The sequence below is a fragment of the Aspergillus welwitschiae genome, assembly GCF_003344945.1.
Source record: "Aspergillus welwitschiae strain CBS 139.54b unplaced genomic scaffold BDQ94scaffold_16, whole genome shotgun sequence".
Taxonomy (NCBI): domain Eukaryota; kingdom Fungi; phylum Ascomycota; class Eurotiomycetes; order Eurotiales; family Aspergillaceae; genus Aspergillus; species Aspergillus welwitschiae.
The window spans coordinates 543,496-571,439 of record NW_020798710.1 but is presented as its reverse complement, the minus strand read 5'-3'; the positions used below and the strand labels follow the sequence as shown (position 1 = coordinate 571,439).

Below are 27,944 nucleotides of genomic sequence, written 5' to 3'. Positions count from 1 at the left end.
ATCCGATCTGCAATAACAAACACCGTTCCATATTACGACCCAGTCTGGCAGATGTATTCGCGACCCAAACATTCGGCATACTATGAATGCGTCGGGAATCATGGGATATCAATTGCTCGGTGTTGTGGTCTTGTCGGAATCTAGACCAGGCACAGTCCCCACATTCGCTCAAGATTTTCCAGATATATAAAGCAGCTCGAAGGCATCTGAAACCACATCATACAACACTTTCAAGAGTAGCTGCTTCAGGATGTTATTGCTTGGTTCGACTGCCTTGGCTCTGCTCCTCGGGAGCAGATCAGTTTCTGCCGGTTCACTGAAGGACATCAAGCATGTTGTGATCTTTATGCAGGAGAACCGATCATGGAATAGTGCAAGTATATCTAAGCTCCTCAATTCCAGGAAATTCAACTAACCATGTACAGTATTTCGGCACAATGGCAGGCGTACGGGGATTCAATGACCCAAACGTGCAGATCAATCCAGACGGATTACCTGTTTGGTACCAGTCAGTTTGCTTTGGTGTTTTTTTGAGGTCCTGTGCTGATAAGTACTTCAGACAAGTCGATCCTGATATGTCCAATGCTACAACGACTCTCCTCCCTTGGTATTTAGGTTATAAAGGAGGGAACACGACGGATGCGATCCAGTGCATGGCAGCGGGAGATAACGGTTACGTGGATAGCCATGCTTCGCTCAACGGAGGACTGAACAATCACTGGGCCAGGAATAACACGCCTTGGAGTTGGGGATATTTTAAGAGAGACGATATCCCTGTTCATTATGCTATTGCAGAGGGTTGGACGACCGGTGATATGTATCAAGTATGTTTCTGCTATCACACTGTCAAAGCTATGTCTAATACTCTACAGGAGTCCCAAGTCACCTCTACCAACCCGAACCGGGTTACTCTCGTGAGCGGCTCCGTGAACGTGCCTGGCGGCCCTCAAAAGCCTGATCAAGGCGGCGTTTATATCGACAACAACGTAACACCTGGTACGTCTGCTCCAGCTACTCATACACTATATTATGCCATTGAAACTTAGCTGACTTGTGACTTATAGGGTGCGATAGCTATCATATCAATTGCTATCCCCTCAAGTGGAAAACGATATTTGAAGTCTACGAAGAGGCAGGCGTCTCCTGGCAGATATACCAGGATAAAGACAACTTTGACGACAACCCCTTGGCCCGGTTTGAGCAGTACCAGAACGCTTCATCGTCGTCACCGCTCGTAGAGAAAGGCATGGCGTTTTTGGGATTGGAAACATTTTACAAAGCGGCTGCCAACGGGACCCTCCCGGAGATCAGCTTTATTGTCGGGCCCGCGGAATTATCAGAACACCCGCCCTATATGCCCAAGGACGGTGCCTGGCTACAGAAGAAGGTTGTGGATGCTGTGACAAGTAGTCCTGAATATTCATCCACGCTGCTAATGATAAGCTACGACGGTAAGCCACTCCTAACCAGCCCCTCGTTGAGCGAATTTAACGATTCGATAGAATCTGGTGGTTACGGAGACCATGTCATTCCTTTCCACTCACCAGAAGGTACACCGGGTGAGTGGATGGAGGATCCTTATGGCGTATTTGGAAAACTATGTGTTGGACCTGGTAAGTCCAGCCATAATCTCATGTCACATCATTCAAGCTGACTTGTCAGGTCTTCGGGTGCCTTTCTATATGGTCTCCCCATGGACCCGTGGCAACCGTGTTTTCACTGAGAGGGCGGATCATAACTCCCAGATTCTATTCTTGGAGCAGTGGCTTACGGCAAGGGGCTATGAGAATGTGCAGACTCCAGAAATGGTCCACTGGCGTCGGGAACACATGTCCAACCTCGTCAATGCACTGGATCTAGACCATGTACGGCAAACCTTTTACATTCTCTACGTGATATCGAGCTAATCCGTGAAAAAGCCCGACATTAGTCTTCCAAAATTGCCAGAAGCTGAAGAGCCTGAGATGTCTTCAGGTTCTTACGTCGGCACATCCAATTGCGAAGCAACATTTTCAGAGCCCCGTCCTCCTGTGCCATACGGGAAGCAGAATGTGACAGAGTCATTGTTCTTTGAGGACGGATACAAAGAGGTTGTCGGCTACCTGACTGAGGGACGGTACCTTGTTTTCGAGAAGTCTGGGTATGCGCTTACCAATACCGGAAACACAACCAGATTAAGCAGCAGCGCAGCGCGTTCAGATCACAGTGGTAAGAAGCAACGATGGGTCATCCATTATTCCAGCGGCGAAGAGAGCCAGATTTTCAAAATCTCCAGTGCCCTGGACGGTAAGTGGCTTGGCCCACACGGAAGTTTGCTGCCAGCTGGTCGCCGAGGCGATGCTGCAGAAGTGAAGATCACCTTCCTTGGAAATCGTCACGGATATGGTCTGCAGTATGTCAACTCAACTGTTATCAAAATGAGCGGCCAAGGAGATTTGCAGATGAACTCTACAAAACACTCCCGGGATGGCTACAAGGTGTGGAGTGTCACCTACCACTAAGAAGTGACTACGGACTCGAGACCAGGCAGAAGGTTACAAATTTATCGATGACTGGAACTAGATTTCCGCAAGAGTAGCTGGCTTACTACCATTGCATTATTTACATAGCGACATTATAGAATAGTTATATAGAGGTGCTGACTCAAATACAAGGGGCTTGAAAATATACTCATCATTGGATGGATGGACCACTAGCTCAAGATGACCACTCGTAGTAGCGCGTAGCGTTCTTCAGATCCGACGTTGATTGAGTCAAACACCCCCGCACCTGAAAACATTGCATTCTGGTCATCTCTGTACAAAGTAAGAGAAAAGATATTCACTTCTTGAGTAGTTACTAAATAAATTGGTGCATAGATAACTGCTTACAATAACAGCCGACATCAAATTGAGGAACTGGTCACAAAATGTCCACCAATATCCGACAAGCAACGCCTGACGATCAACACGCCATCGACGCAATCATACAAGAAGCCTTCTCTATCTACATCGGTCGCATAGGAAGGAAGCCACAGCCGATGCTAGACGACTACACCACACTGATCAAAGACGGAGTCGTCTATGTGATCGAGGGTGATGGTGAAATAAAAGGCACCGTCATGCTTGTTCCTGAGGAGGGCGCCATGATTGTGGATAATTTAGCCGTTGCTCAGTCTGCACGGGGCACTGGGCTGGGTCGCAAGCTATTGGAATTTGCTGATGAGTCGGCTCGGTTGGCAGGCTATCAGACTCTCCAGCTGCATACTAATGAGACCATGGTCGAGAATATTGCCATATATACACGAATGGGGTATGCGGAGACACATCGTGCGGATAATAAGGGGTGGAAGCGGGTTTATATGGCTAAGAATTTGGATTGATGGGCTAACTTTGAGATGGCTATCTTTGTTAATCATGAAGAGAGTATATTTAGATAGTCTGAATGATGCAGATGGTGTATAAGCTGGCTAAGAATCTTATCTGTGACCGGTGTCTGTCAGGTAGCGCGTCCACTGTGAGTCTTGACCTTATGGCCTTGAAAATGCGATCAAAATTGACAATAGCATTTTAGCAAGAATGAAAGTTGACTGAACATAGTAGCAAACACTATGAAGTGCGAGATATCATTGGATCAAAATGACGAGATCGCGCTGGAATTAGGCTGGCCTGCAGTAATGCCTGAAAAGACGGGCAGCAAGGAAAACATTCCGGAGATGTGGCTTATTTCCCCTCCTCGCCAGCCCCTCTTTCTTCTCTTCTTCTTTCTTTCACTTTCCTGCCGAGACAATAAGAGTGAACAAGACCATGACAAGTGAAGCAAAGAATGCCCGTTGCGACTACCTTTTCAAGTATGAAACTCATAGAGTGACCCTGCGCGACAAAATCTTATCTCGGCCCAATAACAGTGACAACAATTGAGGATTATGGATGGAGACACCACCATGTGGGCCTCTACCGTTGACCGTTTGTACGAAGTAAAGCAAACAAATGCTTCTTCCTGTGTCAAAATGGGCTATCTACCTTCCAATCTAAGTGGACACGCTCAAGGCCTCTCCCCCAACGCGACTCAATACAGCGTGCCTGATCTACACCCAGATTGATGGAACGATGCCGGTCTTTTCCACGGAGTATAAGCACGAGCGTTTACATATGCTGTTCAAGCTCACCAGGCCGGCCGGACCAGTCATCCCGAGGTTGCGGTCAGGTTGCTCGCTGCTTATCTCCCCCGGTGTGCAAGTGAGTGACAACAACGTCTCGGTCCCCGGTCGCGACCCAAACTTTGGTCCAAATAATGCCTCGGGATTGGTCCTAGTCGAGTAAGGCCAGGAGGTGGGCAAACAGCAGTGTGTCGTGTGCCACTGGACTAAGCTACCATATTCACTGTCCACATACGAGGTGTCCCTTTAGCAGCCTGCGTCTGTGGCGTTTCTGGCCGAGCAACACTGAGGCAACATGGTACCTTTTTGTTAAACGATTAAATCATAGCAGCAGACCCTGGATTGTGGATTTGACGGGTGGAAACTGCCAAGTCACCTGAGACACACGTTGATTCCCGTTCCTCGATGCTCCATCAATTTCCACCTTCGCGGCTCAACCTCCACGATCGTTCTTTTTTTCAAACAAGCCACACCGTCCTTCGCCACTCAGCCATCTGTCGTCAATCGTCGTCCGCTTTGACCGTCACCACGTTTGCTGTCCATTCAAGTTTCTCTGAAATTGCTCGGCTTTGACGTCCCATCCATTGCGAATTTTCAATCTTTGCTTCTTAAAAGAAAGTGACAAGCGGGATCGGATTCCGACCGTATTTTCTCTTTGCTGGACCGCTACTTATCGCTGTCCCCACTTGGTCGCATTTTTTCCTCCCCTGTGTGCCCCAAATTCATATTATCCCCTCCAGTTCCGTTCGCAGTGTCAACTCCATCAGTCCATCCACTATTCCAGTCATCCTCTCAAAGACCACCTTGGGCCGTCCCTGAGTGTTCCAATTCCTGTGATCCGTTCTTTACCCAGTGTACCCGCACGGGCCTGGCATATAGTCCGGAGGATCCCCAGCTCCAAATTCTCCGCCATTTTCCAGGTGCCGATTACGCCACGTCCAGTCGCAAAGTGATCTGCTTCCCGCACTTACAGCCTTGGATGGGTTACCTGGTCACTCTATTTTCCATTTCGACGTACTGTTCGCCATTGTTTGGACATGCCCTCAGTCACCGACCAGACCGGTCTTTCTGGTCTTGAATTTGATGGTAGGTTCCTTTCTTGGTTAACTTCCCGTCAACCCATTCCCCCTTTCCTTGGGCTCCAACAACCCCGTAGTCGTAGGTTTTCCGAGGCTCTGCTTCCGGGCCAAATGATCTCATAGCCCACTGCGACTGCTGGTATTCGATCAACCGTCAAACCCCCTCCCTTTTTGCGGTTCTTTATCCTTCCCTGTCCGGATTACCCCCTAAGTGTTGATGGATTCTGACCGATCATCTAAAGGACCACAACCTATTCTGGGGACTGGTTTGAACGTCTCCCCCCAGAGACATCACCACACAAATGGGCACGAAACTTCCGCAATTGCGTCAGAAGGAACTGCATTCAGGCATCGTGTCTCCGCACCCAAGAAACCGGCAGCCAGACTACCTACGCACCAGCCGGCTTCTTTAAGTAGTCAGACATCCAGCGTCATTACTGAACCCGCGCATCGTCATGAAAGGGATGGCATTTCGAAAAATGGCGAGGAAGATCCGCAGAATAGCCTTTTCGCACAAGTCTACGAATGGCTTCAGCGCGAAAAATCCAAACGGAGGTCTCACAAGGCGACAAGTTTAGCAACGCTGGATGGTGTTGCCAGTGATGGTGACGATGACGACGATGACAGTGCTAGCGTCCTTGTGGAAAGACCATTATCATCTGGTGCTGACACTACATTGGCACTCGACAAGCTAGAAAAGATTCTCATTCAGTACGCCACTTCACGGCAGGGAACCGACTCTGTACACCTCACCCGACGATCCGGTCGTCGGCGTCAGTACTCCAAGGGGTTGCGTAGGGGTTCTGCATCTGAATCTGACTTTTCAGACCACGAGGCAGCCGCCCCGAGCGTTGATGCGGTGCTGGATAATTCCAAAACTCTCGCGTATAGCGGTGGTGGTACAGAAGATGACGACAACGAGAACAGTGTCAATGCGAGACGCGCAAAGGATAAAGAAGCCTGGACGCTTTTCAAGAGTGAAATCCTTCGGCTCGCTCACACCATGCAGCTAAAAGGATGGCGGAAACTTCCCATGGAACTTGCAACCGATATAGGAGTTGTTCGACTTAGTGGTGCCTTGACCAATGCCGTATATGTAGTCACACCGCCACAGAATATTCCTGTGCCTAAGGCGGAAGATGGATCATATTCATTGGTACCCAGAAAACCCCCACCGTAAGTGTCCTTACCCAAATCACACATATAACCTAGAAGCTAACTCTCTGTAGGAAGCTATTGCTCCGTATCTATGGGCCACAAGTAGATCATTTGATTGACCGAGATAACGAGCTCCAAATCCTCCGCCGTCTAGGCCGAAAGAACATTGGTCCGAAGGTGCTGGGTACATTCAACAACGGAAGATTTGAAGAGTACTTCGAAGCTCGCCCACTTACGCCTAAGGAGCTCCGCGATCCCCCGACCATGAAGCAAATTGCGAAGCGGATGAGGGAGCTGCACGATGGAATCGATCTTCTTGTAGACGAGAGGGAAGGAGGACCCATGGTGTTCAAGAACTGGGATAAGTGGGTAGACCGCTGCGAGCAAGTAATCAATTGGCTGGACAAGGAAATTCGATCCGAGCACAACAAGAGCAAAGCAGCATCCGAGGCTTGGCGCCGGCGAGGCTTTGTCTGCGGTGTTCCCTGGCCCTCCTTCAGAAAGGTAGTTGAAGGATATCGTAAGTGGCTTTTGTCCAGCTGTGGAGGCATGGACGGAATAAAGCGACAGTTGGTGTTTGCGCACAATGATGTAAGTGCTTTTGTCCCATTCTCCAGGAACTGCGCTAATGATTTAGACTCAATATGGCAATCTGCTTCGGATGGAGCCCAGCCACGAATCACCGTTGCTTCGGCCTGAGAACGTGCATAAGCAGCTAGTCGTTATTGACTTCGAGTATGCGTCGGCTAACACTCCAGGAATTGAGTTTGCCAACCATTTCGTAAGTCAAGTGTTCGATAGTGATTGGAAGTCTCTTACTGACCTCAACAGACTGAATGGTGCTATAACTATCATGATCCAGAGCGGCCGTGGGCATGCGACACCAGCCGCTATCCGAATCCAGAGCAGCAGCATCAGTTCATTGAAGCGTATCTGAGCCATCGACCCGGATTGCGCGAACAGGCATCTCCTTCCATCACCCCTCTGATGCGAGGCCTCTCTACCAACACTTCTTCACTAGCTCCTTTGAGCCTGGATGACGGCCCGGATGTCGACGTGTCTGCTCGGTTCGATATCGAGAAAGCGCACGAGGACAGCACCAGCGCTAAGATCCAGTATTACGCGCGACAAACCAGATTGTGGCGAGTACTCAACTCCGCGCAGTGGGTAGCTTGGGGAATCGTGCAGGCCAAGGTGCCTGGTATGGAGGAGGGTATCGCCGCAGATGAAGCCGCAGCTAAAGCTCAAAACGGCCACCATGGTACTAATGGCGACGGGGTGCATTCAGACGTAACAGCTGAAGTGAACCACTCCACCGGAACCCCGCCAGTGGATGCCGATGTGGACGAAGCCGAAGAGTTCGACTACCTGGGCTATGCGCAGGACCGCGCGATGTTCTTCTGGTCTGATTTGCTGGCGCTGAAGATCATCCGAGAGGATGAGCTGCCCGAATCTCTGGTACAAGTGATCAAATCTCGCATGATCGACTATTAAACCTAACTAATATCTTGCCTTTTACGATTATGAGTCGGATGACATGAATGACGAAGCGATTCTTCAACAGACATCGGCCTTGCCACTGTACATAGATATGTCATAGTTATGAATCTCAACGGATCTTACTAGGTAGAATTCTAACACCCCTGGCAGAATAGACAGGCTTCATAAGATAGATAGTAGGCATGGTCTACCTACCTCCTCATCAACTTCCTCTGCGTCTCCCCTTTCGCCTTCTCCACCCACTCCTCATACTTCCCCTCCCCCTGCGCATCCTTCATCCCCACTACCCCCTTCAACACCTCCCCAATAAACCCAACGAAATTCGACCGTCTCAATGTATTTTCCCAAGCCCACGCCCTCCTCTTCCTCTCCTCCCTCTCCAACGCCTCCACATCCCCAATCTCCTTCGCCGTGACCCTCAAATCCCTCACCACAGCCATAAGATTAAACCTCGTCTCCCCCTCCGGATACCTCGCAATCCTCTGCCTCAACACCTCAATCACCTTCTCCGGGAACTCCTCCGCGGTACACCCCCCATGCGAAATCGGATGAGGCTGCAACCCATCCAACTCATACAACTTCCCATCAACAGGCGTGTACGCAATGAAATGGTATACATCCCCCTCCTCATCCTGGTTATTCCGCACTGTCTCGTCAACGAACGGCGAGGCGCGCGCGAACGCGTTGTGCGCGCTCCGGATCAGCTCTGAGTTGGAGAGCGCTTCGCCGCGCAGGTCGGGCGGGAACCCCGCTGTGAAGTCCTTGAAGGAGTGGAGTTCGGGGCCGATGTTGATGGGGAACGGGTTCGTAGAGGAGGAGGACGAGTCGTTGTTGAGGATCACGGAGAGGATGGCTTGCGTGCCGCAGGCGTTTTGGATCGTTTGGTTCGCGAAGAAGAGGTTCGGGGAGGGGTCAGTGTCGTAGGTGCCGGAGGGGGGTGAGGTGGCTGAGGATGTGGAGGTTGGTTGTTGCGTTTCGCGAATCCATTTGAAGAGGAAGATTACGCCGTAGACGGGGCTGCATGGTGAGAAGGTGTTAGTGGGTGTGGATGATGTTGGTAAAAGGTGGCAGGAGTATACCTTAAAGAGCGGATTGTGTCTGCATCTAGGGAAATAAGTTCTTCGAATTGAACGTCCTTGACGCCGAGGTTCTCGATAAGGGAGGTGAAGACGCCCTAAAGGTTTGCTTGTTAGGTTTGTGGCTCTATATGTATGCTTTGATGTGCAGATTGCGTACCTCGTCGGACTCGATTGTGCTCCAGCCTCCGCCGTCGGCCATGGTGTCTGGTATGGTGTGAAATGCGCTGCGCAAGGGGGTTATATATAGTATATAGCGCAGCAGGGGAGAATACAGTGATGGGGTATGATGTTTATGTTGTACTGGTGGGCAGGATGTGATGTGATGTGATGGTGGATACCTTGGAGCTGCTGTTTGGTGATGATGCAAACAGTACACACGTGCAAACATCCTCGGCCAAATTTAGATATAGCCTTTTATGTTGTAGCCTGAATAGTCAGGTGTCATTTACTTGCAAAAGCCACTATATTTAGTAGAGGTGCATTGTCGATCCCATGATGACTTGTCTACATCGCCCTTGGCAGCTGAAGTACAAGATGGGCTGTTCATACAGACCAAAGGATCTTCTGGGTTAGACCCCCAAGGGTCTACCCAGCCTTGTCGACATTGCGGAGTGATCTACCCACGCTTATCCACATCCACCAATCGACACATGAACAGCGCAGCAGGACTTCGTATATCTCCGTCTATCATTGACCCTGATGGGTGTATAATGCACTTGTTTTCAGCTTAGGCGTCAGACATCTGGAACATGTCTATCTTGCACTTACCCCGTTGGCTAACGAACTGGACGCCTTACGGGCCTAAATGCCGATCATCTACTAAGCCTCCCTTCAACTATAGTCGCCACGGAGGTGTCAATGACAATATATAATCTGCAGAAATGCTCCCAGAATTACCCCACAGGCTCACAAGCAATTAACGGAAATTTTACAAGTCCACTTCTACTCATCTTCAATTGCACACCCTCTAGATCTCCAAACAAAAGAAAACCACCACCATGCAGCTTCTCTCCATCCTCCCTATCGCAGCTTTGGCTGGTACTTCCCTCGCAGTGCACTGGAACGTGACCCTCTACACCGACACCGAGTGCACCGAATACAAATGGTCATACGCCGGAAACCAGAGTTACGGGTGTTACTCGCTTGAAACATACAACCCAACCATTCAGTCTATCAGGGCTGAGATTCCCGATGATTGGGTTTTCGATGGAGCGAGCGGTGGTGCCTGTGATTACTTTCACACTTACGGGGGCTCGGGATGCTGGACTCAGGGTCAGGGATTCAAGTCTTTCCAGGTTTACCCGCAGGCAAGCTGAGGTGATGGTGAGTGTATGATGGGTTTAACTGGTGGTTTCTATCTGGCTAAGCATCGCTCCTCAGGCACCCAATGTTGAGAAAATAAAATGAGAATCGTCCGGTTACGACGTGCATGCTATTACTAGGTTTATATGCGGACATTGGTTTCATTTCAGTTGTTTCTACCTGTCTTACCATGCGCCCTGTACTAGACACATGCAATTGGCTTTCTCACATAGAAAGTCATGAGACAGGGGTTTCTGTTATACTCGAGTTCGACAAAATTAGAGTAGTTGCTAGGCCAATCGGCCCAATTGTCAATAATCTCAAGGCATTAGCCTATTATGTGGATATCCGTCAGATTATCCTTACGAGAATGTCTCTGCTTAGCACGCTATGGTTGTAGAAACGACTTCAGACATTCTGCATTATACTAAATTTGATTTACACTGTGATCCACCCAGACTAGTGAGCTTTACTCACCAGGCAAAGCTCATCGAAAGGAATGATTACATGATCGCGGTTGCCTAATGCATGTCTCCGTTAAAATCTACGATTCAATGAACAACTCCTGATAAACAAGAAGATTCATCAACAAAATCTCAACGTGCCATCATTCATATAACAATTATACATTCATGCCAGTTTATCCACAGTTCATACTGTTTATGTCAACTTGACAGACCTTGTGTGAGATCCTACTTTCGAAAGCAGCCATCCACCATTCTGCAGCTTCTGGAAAACCTCATCAGGGTCATACTTCGCAGCAATGCTCTTGAGCCTTGCTACATTCTCAGCACCATAGCTGGATAGTGGGTCTTGATCGCGAGATGCATAGTTGGAATACCGGTACGGAAGATACGCGCCTGCCTGCTTTGCTGTCGTTTCAGCAACATCCACAATCTTGCGGACTGCTTCGCGGACGCGATCTTCGTCTTCGGCATTTTTCCAATCGGCCATTGACAGAAACCCTATCTTGTTAGTTTTACAAAATAATCTATGGGAAGGGAAACATACACTGCTGGCCCACTGCTTCTAATCCAAGGGGCGTACCACCATTTTTCTGACTCTGCTTCATAGCTAAAGAGGACATGGGTTGGAAGACGTTGGTCAAGACAAGCCCTTCAACATCGCTCAAAGCCTCCTGTTGCTCTCGGCGGACTTTCTCGGTTGCTTCGTACAGCTCTAAGCAGGGCCGACTGGACATGGTTCGGAACTCATGACTAAAGGATCTGTTAGCATCCAACAAACTGTAGGTTTCGGTATAACCTACTGCAAAACTTCGGGTGAAATGACTGAGGCAACCGCCTGGACGAGCTCATAAATTGAGCGAGTGCCCGGAGGCACAAAGTTCATCAAGAAGGGAATATCGTAAAATGACTGGAATGCAGCAGGCTTCTCGATAGGGGCACAGTAGAAGAATACGAGAAGGATTGCTTGGCTGGTAGCATGCCAGACGAGGGATGCCTTGTTGTCGACTTCAATTGCTTCTTGGTACTTTATGAGGCTCTTGGCGAGCTCGGGGTAGGCTGTTGGGGGGTATACACGAGCTTCGGCCCAAGACTCGGTGGGCACCGTCACTAGATCCATCTTGGTTACGATGCCTTGAGCTTTCGTCAGTAATGAAACCATTATAATCCTAAGAAAAAGGCTTACCGAAGTTAGGACCGCCTCCCTTGAGAGCCCAAAATAAGTCTGCATTCTCCTGAGCATTGGCATTGACAATGCTTGAGTCTGCGAGGACAACCTGCGCCCAGGTTAGAGAACAGCTGAAAGCCGCGCAGTATGTGCAAGTTTACCTCATAACTAGACACGCCCATTGCGCCCACTCCATATTGACTGTTCTGAAAGGAAATCCCTCCTCCCAGGAGAAGACCGGGAACGCCAACTGTTGAAATCCGACCTCCTGCCACTGCCAGCCCATGAGGGTCGAGAGCCTTATAGACGTCAAGCCATCTCAGCCCGAGACCTACATCAGCAGTAGACTTGTCGTCAGACAGCTTGACATGATTGAATTTGCTCAAGGAGATGACCACTCCGCCATTATTACTGGTGAACCCGGGGTTCTGTAGGTGGCCGCCGCCGCGAACAGAGAAGCAAACGTCGAAGAAACGACAGAGAGCAAGGGCAGTTGCGACTTCTTGTGCTGACGTTGCTGTGACCACAACTAATGGCTGGAGCCAGCAATTTATTGACCTGTGTAACAGAATTAGTTTGATTGCAAATGTGCTTCGAGGGTGTGCAATTGTCATACCAGGGCACTTGGCGTTGAGAATCATACTCATCGGATGCCTGGAAGATGGCATTTTCACCGAAAACAAGAGGGAAAACTTGGGCAAGGTAGGATGTCCGTTGATTGTTCCTCTCATCCTCCGGAAGTGCTGCATACTTGGACAGTAGGTCCTCGATTTTTGCGGTGGCGAGAGCGTCGACGTTCTGTCCCTGAACGATCGCTGCGATGTCTGTTGCACAGCTCATTGTGGTTTGTTAGTGTGTGAGGCTGAATGACAGGGTTGCAAGCCTGATACCCCGGTCAATAAAGAAAAAGAAATGAGGATGCTCACGAAAAGGAGGTACTACGAATGGTATCCACTACATTCATTATATAGGATTCATTGGCAACGGGCAAGGGGCCGGCACACGGAACGAACGCCCAGGCTTTGCGGGGCCAAAACAGCTCTAGTCTGGTAGTCACCACGCTATCCTGCGCCAACTTTTTTTGTTTTTTACTTTCTTTGCTATAGTACAGGGATCCGATTCCTTCTTTATCAGAAAATCACAACTCAAATTCGGCTAAATGCCGAGGCGGGTGACATTATCCTCGACATGCTCCCCCCTCTGGACTCAACATTCTCAACATGCCACCCAGTCACTGACGGGGGTAGGACAATAGATTAATTACACCATGAACTGGACGGTCATACCACGAGATGATAGTCTACCTTCGATGACTATTACTGTTCGCATCATAGTCCTCGTTCTTGCTATTCCAACTACCCTTGTTTGCGGTCTCCGGGTGTGTACCTGACCCTTGATAGGGTTGACGAAGCACAACTCATATAATAATCTGAATCATAGCTCTACTTACGGAAATTTGTTTTGAACTCATGGGGACTGGATGACTGGATGGTAATGATCGCTCTTGTTAGTCTTCCCAAATGCTCGAGCAGTGGGCGACGGATTACTGAGCCACAACAGGTCATGGTGAATGGTTTCTCGACGCTTGCATTTACGATCACCTACTATGGCCTCGGAAAAAAGACCAAGGATGTTCCAGATGCAGACCTGCTCGTTTGGTGGAAGGTACGCTAAAAGCTAACACATACTCTAGATTGGACAGCGGTTGAGGTGACAGGATATACTTAGATCTACTATGCGGCGCTCTGCAGCTACTTGCTTGTTGCTGCATCGGTCAAAATAAGCCTCACTGTGTTTATAATGCGGCTTTTCCCCACCCGCAGTATAAGCATTGCTGGCAAGTCCATTTTGGGATTTCTAGCAGTCTTCACGCTCGCAGGAACCTTGGCTTTGGCATTCCAGTGTCGACCCGTTCGCGCTGGATTCGACAAAACCATCCCAGATGCGAAATGTTACAGTGTCAACACTTCCTTTGCCATCCTCATGGCGCAAGGTGTCATTATGTTTGTGATGGATCTGGCCATCCTCGCACTTCCACTCCGTCGCGTCTGGCAGCTTCAAATGCCACGTGGACGAAGGGTCTTGGTACTTGGATTATTTTGCCTTGGTATGCTAGAAGCCTCACCTAGAACAAACAGTAACTGACTGCTATGTCTGCTCAGGTTTCACAGCATGCATCGCGGCACTGGTTCGCTTCAGCACCTTGGCCTATGCCAGGGACGAAACAGACTACACCTGTGAGTATACTGCGTTCAGTAGTTCGACGAGGCTATCCAGCTCGCTTACAGATATTCACCAATAAAAGACACGGCTGCCACTTCACTCATCTGGATGGAACTCGAGTTTAATCTTGGTCTCATATCCGGCTCCCTCTCATCCCTGCGCAAACTCTTTCAGCTTCGATCGCCTTTCAAGTCGCGACGAACCTCCTCTTTCACGGGCAGCCGCTCCACCAACGTCGAACTAGGGAGCTATAAAGGCTGGGGCGGGGGAATCAGCAAGCAAACGGAGATCAACAGGGCTTTTGAGATCTTAGACAGCAGCCAGGAGCACATCGCCCCGATCTACGGCCAGGGTGAATTATGCACCACCACCAATGCATTCTCTAATGGGAAGCTTAGCCGTTAGACTCTATCTTCGCTCAGGATAAAGATATGTGACTCTGTACTATAATCAATCTCAATTGCAACCTCTTGGCTTGCCATGCAGCTACTGACATGCATACGAACCGTTGCTGCTAAGGGGGAGGGGCTGCTGTCAGATAAGCACAGCTCCACTAATGCCACCGGCGCAGACGCTAAATTGACCGGCCGTCAGACGGCGCACGCTGCAGCAAACGGCGCGTTTTAACTATCACTCCCGCTAAGTCAGTTTAGACCTGCTTTATCTAACTAGTTGTCACTTGGCCAGCTAACTATTCGAGGGGTTAACCTAAACAGGGAGCAAGCAAGAGCTTCAATGAACATCCGGGTTCCGTGCCGTGCGGTTTCAGTGAGCCGTCGACCAACACCGGTGCCGACGCCGACCGCCAGTTTTCGTGGCACTATCTAGTTTGGCCTTAGTGCCTCTTCAGTCTAATATATTCTGTTGACGAATGTTAGCTAGAACCTGGCTGATAATGCTAGTCGAATTAGTAGAGTGCAGTGAAAAGAGAGCACAGGCCAATTGGTGGCCATAGTCTGTGTATAGGTAGGTATGTGGGTGACTGAGTTGAACCTACAGAATTGATTGGAGACTGCTTTATGCATATGCTCTGTAACCACGGCCTGAATGGCTCTATATAGCTTGTAGATCCAAAATCCTCCTGAGAAGCCAACTGACGCGCCACGTGATCACGTGCACCGTCCAGCACCGTCCGTGCTTGGACCCCTTGATGATTTTCTTGTCTGACAGCCATTCATATGACATTTGCCTGTGAATTTCTGCGGATAAATCTGGAGTGAATACTATAAGATCGTCAGTTTCGCGTTTGCCCGCCATTCTCCGCAAGAAGCCACTTCCATTGCCTTCACCTGGGCCACGTCTACCGCCCAGCATACTCGTCGATGAAGAGATCGCGCCAGTATACAATGCCAAGCACTTCTACCCAGCAAGGCCTGGAGAGGTCCTTGCCAATCGCTACCAAGCCTTGGTAAAGGTGGGCTGGGGCGTATCTTCAACAATATGGCTGGCGCGTGATTTGGAAGAGTAATCGATGATCCCCTTCCAGACTCTGTTTCCGTCTCTAACAAGCCTACAGACATATCGATGAGCCAGAGAGCATAGTGACACTGAAGATAGCAAATAATAATGCAAGCCTCGCTGCTAATGAGCGTGAGGTTGAGGACCACATCTCCACGGCAGATCCATCACATCGGGGTCGTTTGCTTATGCGGACCTTATTAGACTCTTTTGAAGTTGAGGGCGCAGAAGGTACTCATTCGTGTCTTGTGTATCCACCGATGAGGGAGTCATTATCGATGTACCAGCAGCGCTTTGATCACAAAAAGTTGCCACTGCCTCTTGTCAAGACATATATTCGTGCGCTTCTTACGGGTCTTGATTATCTTCATAAGAGTTGCAGGACCGTTCATACAGGTAAATCCATCTTCACTCTTAGTTTCAGCTTATGGCGATGAACACTGGCAACTGCCTAGACCTAAAGCTTGACAACATCATGCTCTCATTCGAGGATCCAACAGTGCTTGCCGAGTTTATGGAAACGCAAGTTGAGAAGCCAATGGCTTTCAAGATAGATTCGACAGGACGGCCAGTATATCAGTCCCGTAACGACTTCGGGCCACTCAAAAGCCTGAGGAGTATTCCGCAGCTGGTTGACTTTGGCCTCGCAACTAAACTTGAGGAAGACGACGACTGGGGCGTCTGGCCTATTCAGCCAGACCACTATCGGGCACCAGAGGTGATATTGGGTATCGGATGGCAAATGCCTGCAGATATCTGGAACCTTGGTGTTCTAGTACGTTCCTTTGTTCTCCAAAGTTGTTGCATAGACTAACTTGGGACAAGCTATGGGATTTGACTGAAGGCAAAGAGCTATTCCAGCATATCCATAATAAACAAGGTCGCTACGTTGCTAAACTACACATGGCTGAGATGGTGGCCTTACTCGGTCCACCCCCTCCAGAGATCATGCAACGGTATCAATACATGCGAGAATACCCGTGGCCGGAACCTGTTAGACGAGAAGACGACAGACTATGTGAGACCGCGGAGGAGTACTTCGATGGGCCATTTTTTGACACTAACGGTACTATGTGACTCTCTACCCCGAGGACTTTCAGATCACTAATTCCTTTCAGGTCGCTTTCTTCACGAGGACTTGATTCCCAACCGAACATTAGGCGACGCAGTTTCCTTTCTCGAGGTAGAGGAGAGAGAAAATTTCTTGGACCTCGTCAGTAAAATGCTTATTTGGCACCCAAATAAGAGGGAAACGGCAGGCGAACTGGCGGAACATCCTTTCCTTCAACCCAAGCAATCGCATACTTAATTTCTGTGAGTGCTTGTTGGTGGACAGTGGCAAGCAATTCTGTCCAAGTTAGTTTGGCGGTGGCATCAGTTAGCCGGTCTGAGCGTTAAGACAGTTGTCGTTGCAAATGGCATCTACAATTGGCCCGGTTTTTTAGTCAAATAATACAACTATATCTTGGACAGATTCCATAACTGCATGCGCCATGTCACCGTGGGTGCTATTTCGTTAGTTGTTCTACGTAGCCCTCCTTGCTTGGTAGATTGTCACTATGGCAAGTACTTCTTAATTTTCTACTTTTCTTATTCTTTTCCTTCCTATCGTCGAGAACAGTCTATCATTATTAGAGTAGGTGGAAACACAACTGAACTTATACCATTTTACGATCTGCATTACAGACAGAAGGTTGAATTGCCCTTCTTTCATTAGTACCCAGGTATCTACACTAAACTTCATACACATTGGATGCACTCGTGACGGAGAAGGATATGATTTCCGAGTTCGCAGCTGGCAGGACCCAGCTACAAGGAGACTGCACATGCACTCTGACTCTGTAAACACAGAGTGTCGAAGCACTAACCGCTAGACCAAAAACGATAAACCGCGCTTGGCTAGCTAGGCGATGGAGATATGTGTCCCAACACAGAGCATAAGCCAGAGTTAGGCATATAGTCTCATATGTGATGGAGAGGGCGGTTAACTGACTCACAACCGAACAACAGCCCATATGCTAGGCGTATACAAAAAGCTCGTAGCGTTGTTGTAACTCATGTTGAGACATTCACTGCAGCCAGGCAGCTGTCAGCTGATCCTTCGCCTTTTCTTCCTGCGTGGTCTCTGACCACCACCTCTTCCAACAACCAACCACTCTCTTGAGATCAGATAGATCAAATCCATATATTTTTGACCCTCCGTCTTGACAACTCATGTAGGCTTTCAGCGACATGCTGGTTAGGGATTGAGACAAAATTATGTGCTTGTTAGTAGTGCTTTTATATATGAACAAGAAAAAACAGAAATCTAATCCTACACTCCAAACCCACAAGAGTCCACCCAATGCACCTGTATAGTTCTTCTTATATTCGTGTCCCGACTGAGTCATGTCCAGCCGAGCCACTCTGGTCCATCTCGAGATCATTGCTTATATTCGTGAACCCTTCCTGCCTCCGCTGCACACTGCGCAGATTGCAAGTGCTAGACATTCGATCAATTCTTCCACCACTATCATTCCATGATCCAAAAGAATGGAACCTCAAGACCTGTCGGAACGAGGGTACGCAGGCTGTGATGATGACCAGGCTCGCCTCGACATTACTACCAAAGCAGCAAACCGAGTCAGCAACAATCAATCAGGTGTAAGAATAAAAGAAGGAGGATAAACGATCACATACATCCAAAGTGCCACCCCACCCAGCAAATACGTCTGGTCTTCCTGCGTCAACATCGGCACCGTCGCCGCCAGCCGCATTGTACTCGTAACGAGTGACCTAAACACCGCCGCCAACTGTTAGCCATAACCCATAAAACATACACCCCGAAGGTGAAGAATGAAACACATACAGCCCTCCCAACCCAAACATACAGACCAACCCAATCCTCTTCCTGGACGCCATTTGCAACCTCACAACAATAGGCAGCGGCATGACCAGCAACACCAAGTCAATAAACATACTTGCCACCACGCCCGCCATAAATATCGGGGCTCGACTCCAACAGTGTCCCTCTGCACCAGGGTGCCAGGCTTTATATACCGGATCGCAGGTGAACAGAAAGAGACATTCGAGGATGATCATGTAGGCGACGACGAAGGCGGTCATGCCCCATAGGGTTATGCGCCATTTGCGTTGCATGTCGGAGAGGCGGTAATAGAGGATGATGAGAGATATTTTGGAAAGGCCGAGGGCGGGGATGTACATTAATGAGCCGAGGAGGAGGACCTATTTGTTTTGAAATTGTTGTTAGATGGTGTTGTGGTAGAGGTCGGGATGGGAATGGGGAGTGTACTCGGAGGGTTTGGTTGTACACGGCTCTGGTGAGGTCCCATTCATGAACACCTAAGCCGGCGTGGGTGTAGCCGTCTGTGGATTTGGGTGATTGCGTTAGGATTGAGCTGGATTAGGTTGAGATGGAGGTAGGTGGTGCGTACATAGGAGTAGGGCTTGGGTTATTGCTGCGAAAATCTAGGGATGTATCACGATCAGTTTTTTTGTTGGTGCTGTTGAGAGGGTGAGTTACTGACCCATGATAGAATGATGACGGCTACATATGAGGACTTGTGTTAGCAATGCATGCGACTGCAAGTATTCGAGGATAGTATATTTGCATCAATAATACAAGATAGATCGGCTGCACTCACCATCATCAAGCAGCCACTTCCGCACAATAACCACCCGCGTATATACTCTCACCAGGAGACATAATGTACTGACTGTAACACCCACAATAACCACAACTAGATTTGCAGTATAATAATGCCTTTCAGGATCCTTTAAATCAGGCGTCACGCCTTCGGGTGCAGGGATAACGCCCGTGCCAGTCCCCGTCAAGGCAGCGGTGCTGGTGGCGCTCATAGCAGCGGCACACAAACATTATCCGACAACAAAAACAGGAACAAAGTTTTTTTCGTCCCCTCTCATATGGATCCCAGACATATAAAGCAGAGTTCAAATAAGCAGGGGATAGATACACATGTGAACTTTCCTGGTCGGAAGGATTCCGTCCGTTCGCAACCGAGATTCCTCAGAACCGGTAGCTGGAAATAGGTTAGTTATTCAGCCCCCTGCTCTAGCTTGAGAAATGATAGGGAAGGTACCCAACGAGAAGCACCGGCTAATGATTTAGTGTGCGAGTCATGAGCGTACCGCACTGATCTGCAGGAGGGCTATGCGTAACTTGACCCGGCCGATGAGAAATTCATCTATTCGTGCTGGGCATGGGAGAACTTCGGCGGCCGAATCTAGACTGCACGCTATAGGTGCCGAAGGATGGGAAACCTGGTTAGATTAGAGGTTTCAGTGTGCAGAATAGCAAGAAGCCGAAGGATCTGATTAGGTGGGTGAGAATGATTTAGCCTGATGTCTTAGCTTTTATTGGTACTATGAGGGGCGATCGCGGCCAGGTTCCGATTACTTATGAACAAAAGTACTGGGAATCCACTATGCACGAATGACAGCTGAACAGTGGATACAGGTGATTAGGTTTCTTAGTTGTTATGCTATCTGATAGATAATTGATGCCCAGGAGGTTGAAGAGCTGCCTGATCTCTATGGTCTCCTAACATCACCACGCCAAACTTCCATCTGCACCTGCCTGGCCACAGTAATACGACAGCTCGTCTCCTCCTATGTGTTGACCCTCGGACTTGCAATAGTACAGAAGGTCTTTGTCACTCAGCACTGTGCAATCCGGGCATTGGTCCCATTGTTTGCTGCCTGTGTTGCGGTTCTTGTAGGACGCGCAGGCTTTTTCTGTTGCTGCCTTGTTGAAGACTTTCTGTCAAGTTTTGTCTGGTTAACAAGTATCTTTGAGAATTGTGACCATGGAGTTAACTTACCACGTCCTTACCAGGGGAGTCGTAGCAGAGACCTGTGTAATGGAGGTCCGCTAGCGCACTACAACATGTTAGTGCTTGAGTGGTAGCTGGAAATTGGGAGGTAATGTGTACCCAGTAGCGAGGACTGCGATGAGGACTGCAAATTGCTTCATTGTGCTTGTGAATTGTGAAGACTGAGTAGTGTATGTTGTCGAAGAGTGGTTCAAGACAGTCCTTAATATGTTCTTATCGAAATTGACTGACTACGGCTCAGGAAATCCCGCAATATATGATGTCTCAACTCAAGTCTCCCAGCAGTCTTCGAGTTATCACTCTATTCAGGCTCTACTACCAAGTCCAAGGAAAAGTAGTTCCGAATATCCTCCGCCATGATATCACCATCATCAAATCAACAATATAGTTCTCACCGACATACAATCCTTCGAGCAACCCAAGACCGACGTCGAAGATCACAATAACCTCAAGAGAGACATGCTCAGACAACATATACCTCAAATTCAAGCTCCATGAGCAGCTATAATACTATCAACTCTCAAAATCGATCACCTGAACATCGGCCGAGCGTAGATCGCCCTGTATGTCTCATCCTGCGCCAAGTAGCCGATCCTCAAGTTCTTCCTGTCTCAACGGGCGGAACGCACATGGCACAACCCCCTGAAAAGATCGAATGGAGCAACGGGAGACAACCTCATCTATTAAGGTTTTGGGGCGTGAAACGGGTGGGCCCACTTAGGGCCATGACTGGATAGATAGCGGCTCGATCCGTCGCTGAGATTGACAACCGGTCGTCTTGGTTAGGGCTACGATTCAGGAGCGGATCGTATGGATTACTCGATTCGGTCGATTATGTCTGCATAATTAGTCTTGTGCGACTATGACTGTCGATCTTCTGTTTCTTCGGGGGTTCCTCGGGGATTCCGGGGGATCTGCGGAACGGTTTTGGATGTCGTTGATCGATGTTGTATGTTGTGATCTTGGCGATGGTTACAATTCTTGGCGAAGATGGGATATGTAGTAGTAGTAGTAGTAGTAGTAGTAGTAGTTGTTGTTGAGGATTGGAAGGAGTAATAGAAGGTGCTCTTAAGACGCCTGGGGATATATAAATTCAAGCCTTTCGCGACAAAATATGTAAGACCAACCCGATCAGTCCGCTCAGTTCTACAGCACAAGAAGAACCCGACCCAACAACCGCACACCATGAAGCTCCCACTCCTCGTCACCCTGCTCTCTGCAACTATTTCTTACGCTGCACCTGCATCCACCACCATCTGTGGTCCCGACGAAGCAATAATCCTCCTAAGCAATAACACCACCAAGACCATTAAGAAAGCCGACCTTAAGGCCCAAATTCCAAACCTCAGCTTCCTCCCATCCACCGACTCAACACCACCCTTCATCACCAGCACCTCCAACCGCGACAGCAACAACACCGCCAAACGCAGCTCCTCCACGAACCTCATAATCCCTCTCGATCCGCAAACCTTCCTCGGCTGGGACATCGCCATGTCCACCATCACGCACGCCAATGAAGCCCCCGTCACCCTCGCCATCCAATCCGGCCAAATGATCGCCAACAGCGTCACCACCGGCGTCTCGTCCGACGTCACCCTCATCGAGGACTTCCTTTCACTCACCACAAGTATCAGCTACCAGCACACCACGACGAGTACGATCACGGGCACTGTGACGATGACGATCCCGAAGGGCAAATGGGGCGCCATTGTGAGTAATCCTCTGACGCATCGGAGCCGTGGGTATGTGTTCAATGGGGAGCCGGGAAATGGAGGCACGTTTGAGTATTACCAGGCAGACAGCTATGAGGATACGAGTTATACGTATGGCGAGGGTAAGTTGGAGTGGGTTAAGGGGGTGGTCACCACTTGCTTGGGGGATGGGTACCCCTTGAAGAGGTGTGAGGGGGAGGGGTCCTTGGAGTGAGATACTTCCTTCTGTATGGGCTGTGCTTGAATGCTTGCTGGGTTTCCGAATGGAAAGTGCTTTGGAACTAGTATATAGATGGACAATTTGGCTTCTTTATGTCCCCATTGCCACGAGAGCATATAGAAATTCCCAGAAGATGTCGTGGCTGTAGGTGCTCCGCGTGAAGTCTAGCTGTCTGCCATACTTTAAAAGCATAATAATATCCGTGTCGGGGCGAATTTCGCCTGTCAGTAGCGAGCTGTGGCAGTGCACAGTGCAGATGTTTCAGTTTGCACAGCATTGGATATTGAGTTTGTTGATCCCAGCAGTCACCAAGTCCCCTTTTACTGAAACTGATTGCCCTCTCTGATTAGCGCACTTTCCGATTTGCGGTGTCTGCTCTTATGCAGCTTTTGCACCATTCTGATGGGAACACTGCAGTATAATGGCGGTATAGTCTTGTTATATTTGATATAATGGACTTCTGCGTGGATGAAGCAGTATTGTAAGCCATAATGCCAGGGCGGTGGCATCCGTGCATATGAACCGCGTGTCTCCCTTTGTTCGCCCCTTTCTCTTTCCTCCGCATCATCCATCATACTGACATCGTGACATACTCATGCAGGATACAGTAAATGAAAAGGGTGACCGTTCAATACGGCCACCGCAGCTTTCCTTGGTCAGTAAAGAGTGATATGATAGACCGACCGTGCTAACACCCTAGTACTAGATGCTTCGCGATAACAATGTTCTCCAACTGGAAGAGCAACAAATCCAAGATGCGCTCGAGAAAATTCGGCAATACTGGTATCAAATCGCGAACTTGGCCTTTCAGCTGCGGGACACAGGTTTGATTCCTGAGTTCACAAATCCTCGCTTCGCTCTACATAGAACCCCGAAACTTCAAGCCCGGTCTGAACGGCTTCACATTCGCCCATATGGAATGACTCCTATACTCAGTCTTTGCTGTGAAGCTTCTTCTATCTGGACACTGTCTGGAGACCAGGATTGCGGGAAACTCAAGAAGCAGACATCACACCCTACCTTGATACAAGTCGGCACTGCTGCTGCTACGACTTTCAGCTTCACCGAGGGCGCATTCAGTTCATTGAGCAGCGACACGAGCGAAGAACATTCGAACGGACCCAATTACCTGGGGATCCTCGCTCTTGGATGGTGCTATGTCCTATCTGCACAGCTCGTTGAGATGCGAGGTGGGGATTCTTCTATGCAGTACACCAGTTTTCAGACAGGGTACAGCAATGAAAGCTTACCTAATGTCTCACAAGTCCACATCGTCGATATTGGGGAAGTGGAGGAGAACGTAGCTCGCTGGTGGTCCGCATTACTCGCACTGAATGGATGGAAAGCTACAGTGAAACAAACGCCCCAAGGGGATTTTCTGGCACCGTGATCGGTTTCCCGTACCTGCAAAACGCAATTCTCGATTACATATAAGGGCGCCCCCTCATCAAACCATGACCTGATGCCCTTATCCTCAGGGAGCGCGTTTGAGGCACTTGTTGAATTCGCACGTCTGTATGGATTGCAAAGCCAATTCCTCATTGCTCTTACGATGGCTCTGATAATCCCGACGCATAAGTATTATAAGCAATCTGCCAAACTGCCTCTTCCCCGAGCGAGTGGTGCAATATCAATTGACATACCCATGGATACTGAATGGGTGAAATTGAAGGAAGACTTGCCCTACTACATGACTCTGAGCTGCAGCCCGGAAGTAATGATGTCAACTTTCTGTGGAGCATTCTGGGAGCACGATGTCCCCTGTAACCTTGTCAGCCCATGGCTACATCCCATCATCAATGAGGGTCTAGGTGCTCTGCCAGAGAATGAACTAGAAGTTCTTGCTTTTATCGGTGCAATCCGCCAGCCATGTTTCAGTGCTTTCTGGATGGGAGCTGTTGCAAGCGGGCTCGGCCCACAAATACTCCACAGAGTAAGAGAAGGCCGACCACCTGTTGACGCGGTCGCCTTTCCCTGGACTGGATGCCCACAGCGCTTCCTGGACTTTGCAGGATCAGGCCCGTACACTTGCGAAGACCGGAATTACATCTTGAGAGAAGATGTCTGGCGGTTGACACATTATCCTTCAACTGATGAGGACAACGAAGGCTATCAACATGGGCCTAGAGTGCCTTGGGCGCCTTGCGGAGCATCTCTCACAAAGGACTGTGCACTCTATGTCACGGCACACGTGGACTGCCCCCGACATGAATATAAGTATGATCATTGGGAGTGGTACTTGCCGGACGGCACTACAATGCAGGACCGCGGGTTCTCGGAACAAGTAACGCCAGCTGTATCTGAGGGTCGTTTCGATAATATGCAGTTAAAGACACGTAGGGATTTTAGACGAACCCAGATAGACCAGGAAGCTTCCAGAGAGGCGTCGGGGCAGGTATTCTTATGGTACTTTTTCGGTGGGGAAGGCTTGCCCTCGGAGAGCATTTACCAGGAGGAATGGCTTAAGGAAATATGGGAAAACAATATGAGTGAGTTTGGTGGCGGGGAGGTTGATGAGAAAGAGATACCGGAACCGGTTGTAAAGTCTAGGGGCTGTGTTGATTCATGGCTTAATACTGTTGGTTGACACTGCCTAGTTGTCTGACAAGTTGCTTACCCAAGATATAGCTACAGTAGAGAGGCTAGCGGCACATGAGAATATGATTGCGTTACATATTTCTATGTTTACATGGCCTTCTTGTTGTCCTCCAGAGGAACTTGGCATCATCGATCACACTCACCTCTCGACAGGTTATGACTCAGCCCGAAGCCATTGCCACATATCTGGAACATCAATCCAGGACAGAAGACCGAGGTCATCCTCAAACGTGCTGGGGCCGATACCGGAATCTGTCCAATACGATGAGTCCAGTCCAGGGGTATCTTGAAAGAATGAAGGATTTGTTGGGCCATCGGGGACAGGGTAGTGTGCGCTGGCTTCGTCTGTGAGATTTCGATCCGGATTTACTCCCACATTAGAACTAGGCCTAGATGACGGACGGCCATGGATATTCTGACTGAATGCTGCCTGTAAGAAGCGAAGCGATGTCCGTGCTGATTGACTGAATGTAGCCATGTGTGCGAGGATTTCCTCACATTTCTCCCAGGCTTCTTGTACTCTGGCAAAATTGATCGAGTGGGATAGTGAGGGCACCGAGTGGGCCATTATGAGAACAAGGGCACATGTTGATGTATCTGTTTCTGATCGTCAGTCTAATTCTTCAGCTGCTACTGTGACATGCTCAGACACAGGTTTGAGTAGAAAAAAGCAACCTAGGACGACAACAGAAGAAAGGGAGAAATAAATGACCAACTTACAAAAGCCATTATACCACCAAGCATCAGTATATGGTGTCGAGTATGTCTCATAGATCAAGTGGATAAGCTCAGTTGCGGTGAAAACACACTTAGCTGCACATTTATCTACTATGCAGGATTGTAGGGTGCTCTCCGCATCCTTCCAGGCCGGGTATACGTCTTTCCGGGAATCAAGTGAGTGCCGAGGCGAAGTACAATCTGAGCACACCTGAGTAAAAATGGGCCGATAGAGAAGTAGCCGGAGGTGGTAGTACCTAAGACATTAAGTACATGTGATGCTCGGACATTGGACTGGGACGATATTGCTTACCGTGAACGAAGGATGTTTCGCTGGCGCTCTAGAATATCCGATTCGTCAGGGGTGCACTCTGGACGACTAGAAGCGCTCCAGCTCAGATATGGTGGAAGATTGCTTCTAAAATACTGTAGCTGCCGTTCCAGTTCTAGGAGCGAATCGAAGTTGCCTTCGGACCATCGTGTCGACCTTTTCGATTCCTCATTCAACCGGCCTCGCCACATGTTATACACGTCTGAGAGAATTCTATCAAGAATTCGATAGAGCTTGATCGTTGCCACGTAAAACCCTGTGGTCAGAGGGACATCTTCGCCTGTGGCATAAGGCAACGGAATCGGGGCCAGATGGCTGGTCATGCTTGGCCGACCGTGTGTCATGCTCACGAACCTAGGTAGAAGTCAGTTAGGTTGGAGAAAGCCATCGGCAGTGAAGTACTTACACATCTAGCATCACACAGCCATGCCATGTCCTCCGGCGTACTTCTGTCTCCAGCACCGTCATCGAGGACACGTTATTGGTCTCATGTAAGCCCAGGCCTTGTGCGAGACGGCATGCTATCCCAATGGCATTCCAGCACCTACTGGGATACGGGCTACTCTGCAAGTAGAGCGCGACAATAAGGAGAGTCTGAACTACTCCGACTGTATGGGTCTCAAGGAGATCGAGGCCTACGAAGCGTTTGCAGCGTAGGAAGAAGGAGTGGGCTGTTGCCTCTCGCTCCTGCAGCGGAAGGTCCGAAAATTGGCAACCAAGCGCAAACATCACATTTAGAGCACAATAAAACACGATAGACTTGGGAGACGAGTCCGCCTTCCCTCCAAGGCCGATATGCATGTCCGGTAGCTTGTTCATCCCCTCTCTTTCCGATCTCCACAGGTTATCATACGCTTTCTCGAAGCTGGGCCGATCGAAGAAAGGGTAGATACAGGCTACACGGTCCCAAAAGCATTTTAAGAGGTGATCTGCTAGTGAGCGGGGTGGAAGTGTGAAGTCACTGATCCGGTACTGTGTGTTAGGGGACTCGTGATACTGGTAATCCATTGAGCTATTAGGACTACCTTTGGCCGAGCGCGAAGATCGCAACGGGACAGACATCCGTGCAGATCTCATCAGTGATGCAATGGAGGAAGATCCATAATATTCCCGAAGTGGAGCTGGAGATGCCAAGGTATCATCTGGCGTCGCGATTTGGCCCATTGCCGTGACACGGCCAGGGGTGTCCAAGTGGGGAGATGCGGATCTTGTTTGAGATGAGACGTACATTTGCTCCCCACGGTTCGGATTGTTCCGAGGGTGGTTGGACATCCTTTGAGATGCCTCTTCTGCTTCGGGATGGGAAAGAGAATTCTTGGCCTGATGATCACTTGGGACTGTTCCTGAAGTATCAAGACTCTGTCCATCTGCATGCCGCTCATCGTGGAGAGTGTTGTTACTCTCCTGAGGCACTGGGCTACCTTGGGTGACCCTTGAAGACCTCGACTGCCCATTCCAATTCCGATCCAGCTGTAGAGTTTCATGTGCAGGAGAGTCTTTCTGGTGTGGTGAGTCCCTGCGTATTTCCGGTGCTGACACTCCGGCACGAAGACATAAATCCTCGAGTTCATTGATCCGCGACCGTAGGACCCGGATGTACCTGTGCGGTCAGCGAAAACGCTGGTTACACTGTGAGGAAGGACTCACTCATCCTGACTAGCGGTCCTGGGGTTATCCATGCTGTAGGAGCATTGGGCAATGCCCCAGGACTTTCGGTCGCATGACCCACAGATCGGTTTGCCGCCATCACAGCGGATCTTTTTCTCCCGGCATGGATCGCACGCCAATGCAATCTTCCGACGCGAGGTACGTTGCTTGGCAACGCCGCTAGATTTGGGGGGCATCTTGTCCCTACCTGAGGCTAAATCGAAGAGCTCAATCTGTTGGGTCCAGGTAATTGCATTTCGATGTTATTCAGGATCCAGCTAACTGGCCGTTGTGGCA

At 49.3% G+C, this 27,944-nt stretch overlaps 13 protein-coding genes across 13 annotated transcripts; 7 read left to right on the top strand and 6 right to left on the bottom strand.

The window, feature by feature from the left end:
- Nucleotides 1-250: 250 nt before the first annotated feature.
- BDQ94DRAFT_178844 (nonhemolytic phospholipases C family protein) lies at nucleotides 251-2,501 on the top strand (the record flags this gene model as incomplete). The annotated part of the gene is made up of 8 exons (XM_026773218.1): nucleotides 251-371; nucleotides 403-508; nucleotides 560-824; nucleotides 873-996; nucleotides 1,065-1,451; nucleotides 1,503-1,613; nucleotides 1,663-1,865; nucleotides 1,920-2,501. 8 exons carry the CDS (start codon nucleotides 251-253, stop codon nucleotides 2,499-2,501), a joined length of 1,899 nt encoding a protein of 632 aa, XP_026626361.1.
- Nucleotides 2,502-2,769: 268 nt separating this feature from the next.
- BDQ94DRAFT_143962 (GNAT family N-acetyltransferase) lies at nucleotides 2,770-3,685 on the top strand. The gene is made up of 2 exons (XM_026766358.1): nucleotides 2,770-2,804; nucleotides 2,859-3,685. The coding sequence occupies exon 2, from the start codon at nucleotides 2,909-2,911 to the stop codon at nucleotides 3,359-3,361; it is 453 nt and encodes a 150-aa protein (XP_026626360.1). The 5' UTR covers nucleotides 2,770-2,804; nucleotides 2,859-2,908; the 3' UTR covers nucleotides 3,362-3,685.
- Nucleotides 3,686-4,508: 823 nt separating this feature from the next.
- BDQ94DRAFT_143960 (uncharacterized protein) lies at nucleotides 4,509-5,453 on the top strand. The gene has a single exon (XM_026766357.1). It carries the CDS (start codon nucleotides 4,544-4,546, stop codon nucleotides 4,709-4,711), a length of 168 nt encoding a protein of 55 aa, XP_026626359.1. The 5' UTR covers nucleotides 4,509-4,543; the 3' UTR covers nucleotides 4,712-5,453.
- On the top strand, nucleotides 5,074-7,968 carry BDQ94DRAFT_34702 (putative choline kinase). Its single transcript, XM_026775547.1, has 4 exons — nucleotides 5,074-6,393; nucleotides 6,447-6,966; nucleotides 7,013-7,156; nucleotides 7,207-7,968. Exons 1-4 carry the CDS (start codon nucleotides 5,435-5,437, stop codon nucleotides 7,867-7,869), a joined length of 2,286 nt encoding a protein of 761 aa, XP_026626358.1. The 5' UTR covers nucleotides 5,074-5,434; the 3' UTR covers nucleotides 7,870-7,968.
- A 98-nt stretch (nucleotides 7,969-8,066) lies between these two features.
- BDQ94DRAFT_170500 (putative 26S proteasome-associated ubiquitin C-terminal hydrolase) lies at nucleotides 8,067-9,153 on the bottom strand (the record flags this gene model as incomplete). Its single annotated transcript, XM_026771502.1, has 3 exons — nucleotides 8,067-8,892; nucleotides 8,955-9,049; nucleotides 9,112-9,153. 3 exons carry the CDS (start codon nucleotides 9,151-9,153, stop codon nucleotides 8,067-8,069), a joined length of 963 nt encoding a protein of 320 aa, XP_026626357.1.
- A 721-nt stretch (nucleotides 9,154-9,874) lies between these two features.
- On the top strand, nucleotides 9,875-10,609 carry BDQ94DRAFT_143957 (uncharacterized protein). Its single transcript, XM_026766356.1, has 2 exons — nucleotides 9,875-10,277; nucleotides 10,335-10,609. The coding sequence occupies exon 1, from the start codon at nucleotides 9,953-9,955 to the stop codon at nucleotides 10,268-10,270; it is 318 nt and encodes a 105-aa protein (XP_026626356.1). The 5' UTR covers nucleotides 9,875-9,952; the 3' UTR covers nucleotides 10,271-10,277; nucleotides 10,335-10,609.
- Nucleotides 10,610-10,916: 307 nt separating this feature from the next.
- BDQ94DRAFT_178843 (FAD-binding oxidoreductase) lies at nucleotides 10,917-12,728 on the bottom strand (the record flags this gene model as incomplete). The annotated part of the gene is made up of 6 exons (XM_026773217.1): nucleotides 10,917-11,221; nucleotides 11,268-11,473; nucleotides 11,524-11,854; nucleotides 11,907-11,997; nucleotides 12,050-12,446; nucleotides 12,505-12,728. The coding sequence occupies 6 exons, from the start codon at nucleotides 12,726-12,728 to the stop codon at nucleotides 10,917-10,919; spliced, it is 1,554 nt and encodes a 517-aa protein (XP_026626355.1).
- Nucleotides 12,729-14,205: 1,477 nt separating this feature from the next.
- BDQ94DRAFT_178839 (putative protein kinase) lies at nucleotides 14,206-16,912 on the top strand. The gene is made up of 6 exons (XM_026773216.1): nucleotides 14,206-14,511; nucleotides 15,329-15,575; nucleotides 15,628-15,965; nucleotides 16,025-16,344; nucleotides 16,395-16,635; nucleotides 16,688-16,912. The coding sequence occupies exons 1-6, from the start codon at nucleotides 14,220-14,222 to the stop codon at nucleotides 16,876-16,878; spliced, it is 1,629 nt and encodes a 542-aa protein (XP_026626354.1). The 5' UTR covers nucleotides 14,206-14,219; the 3' UTR covers nucleotides 16,879-16,912.
- A 1,021-nt stretch (nucleotides 16,913-17,933) lies between these two features.
- BDQ94DRAFT_159571 (uncharacterized protein) lies at nucleotides 17,934-19,427 on the bottom strand (the record flags this gene model as incomplete). The annotated part of the gene is made up of 5 exons (XM_026769090.1): nucleotides 17,934-18,171; nucleotides 18,249-18,344; nucleotides 18,418-18,794; nucleotides 18,862-18,967; nucleotides 19,192-19,427. 5 exons carry the CDS (start codon nucleotides 19,425-19,427, stop codon nucleotides 17,934-17,936), a joined length of 1,053 nt encoding a protein of 350 aa, XP_026626353.1.
- A 709-nt stretch (nucleotides 19,428-20,136) lies between these two features.
- On the bottom strand, nucleotides 20,137-20,562 carry BDQ94DRAFT_170494 (uncharacterized protein; the record flags this gene model as incomplete). Its single annotated transcript, XM_026771501.1, has 3 exons — nucleotides 20,137-20,349; nucleotides 20,411-20,468; nucleotides 20,522-20,562. The coding sequence occupies 3 exons, from the start codon at nucleotides 20,560-20,562 to the stop codon at nucleotides 20,137-20,139; spliced, it is 312 nt and encodes a 103-aa protein (XP_026626352.1).
- Nucleotides 20,563-20,590: 28 nt separating this feature from the next.
- On the bottom strand, nucleotides 20,591-21,058 carry BDQ94DRAFT_143955 (uncharacterized protein). The gene has a single exon (XM_026766355.1). It carries the CDS (start codon nucleotides 20,894-20,896, stop codon nucleotides 20,738-20,740), a length of 159 nt encoding a protein of 52 aa, XP_026626351.1. The 5' UTR covers nucleotides 20,897-21,058; the 3' UTR covers nucleotides 20,591-20,737.
- A 549-nt stretch (nucleotides 21,059-21,607) lies between these two features.
- BDQ94DRAFT_170493 (uncharacterized protein) lies at nucleotides 21,608-23,744 on the top strand (the record flags this gene model as incomplete). Its single annotated transcript, XM_026771500.1, has 3 exons — nucleotides 21,608-22,256; nucleotides 22,963-23,009; nucleotides 23,061-23,744. The coding sequence occupies 3 exons, from the start codon at nucleotides 21,608-21,610 to the stop codon at nucleotides 23,742-23,744; spliced, it is 1,380 nt and encodes a 459-aa protein (XP_026626350.1).
- A 1,254-nt stretch (nucleotides 23,745-24,998) lies between these two features.
- On the bottom strand, nucleotides 24,999-27,844 carry BDQ94DRAFT_178834 (transcription factor domain-containing protein; the record flags this gene model as incomplete). The annotated part of the gene is made up of 5 exons (XM_026773215.1): nucleotides 24,999-25,549; nucleotides 25,673-25,926; nucleotides 25,983-26,354; nucleotides 26,407-27,600; nucleotides 27,648-27,844. 5 exons carry the CDS (start codon nucleotides 27,842-27,844, stop codon nucleotides 25,107-25,109), a joined length of 2,460 nt encoding a protein of 819 aa, XP_026626349.1. The 3' UTR covers nucleotides 24,999-25,106.
- Nucleotides 27,845-27,944: the final 100 nt, after the last annotated feature.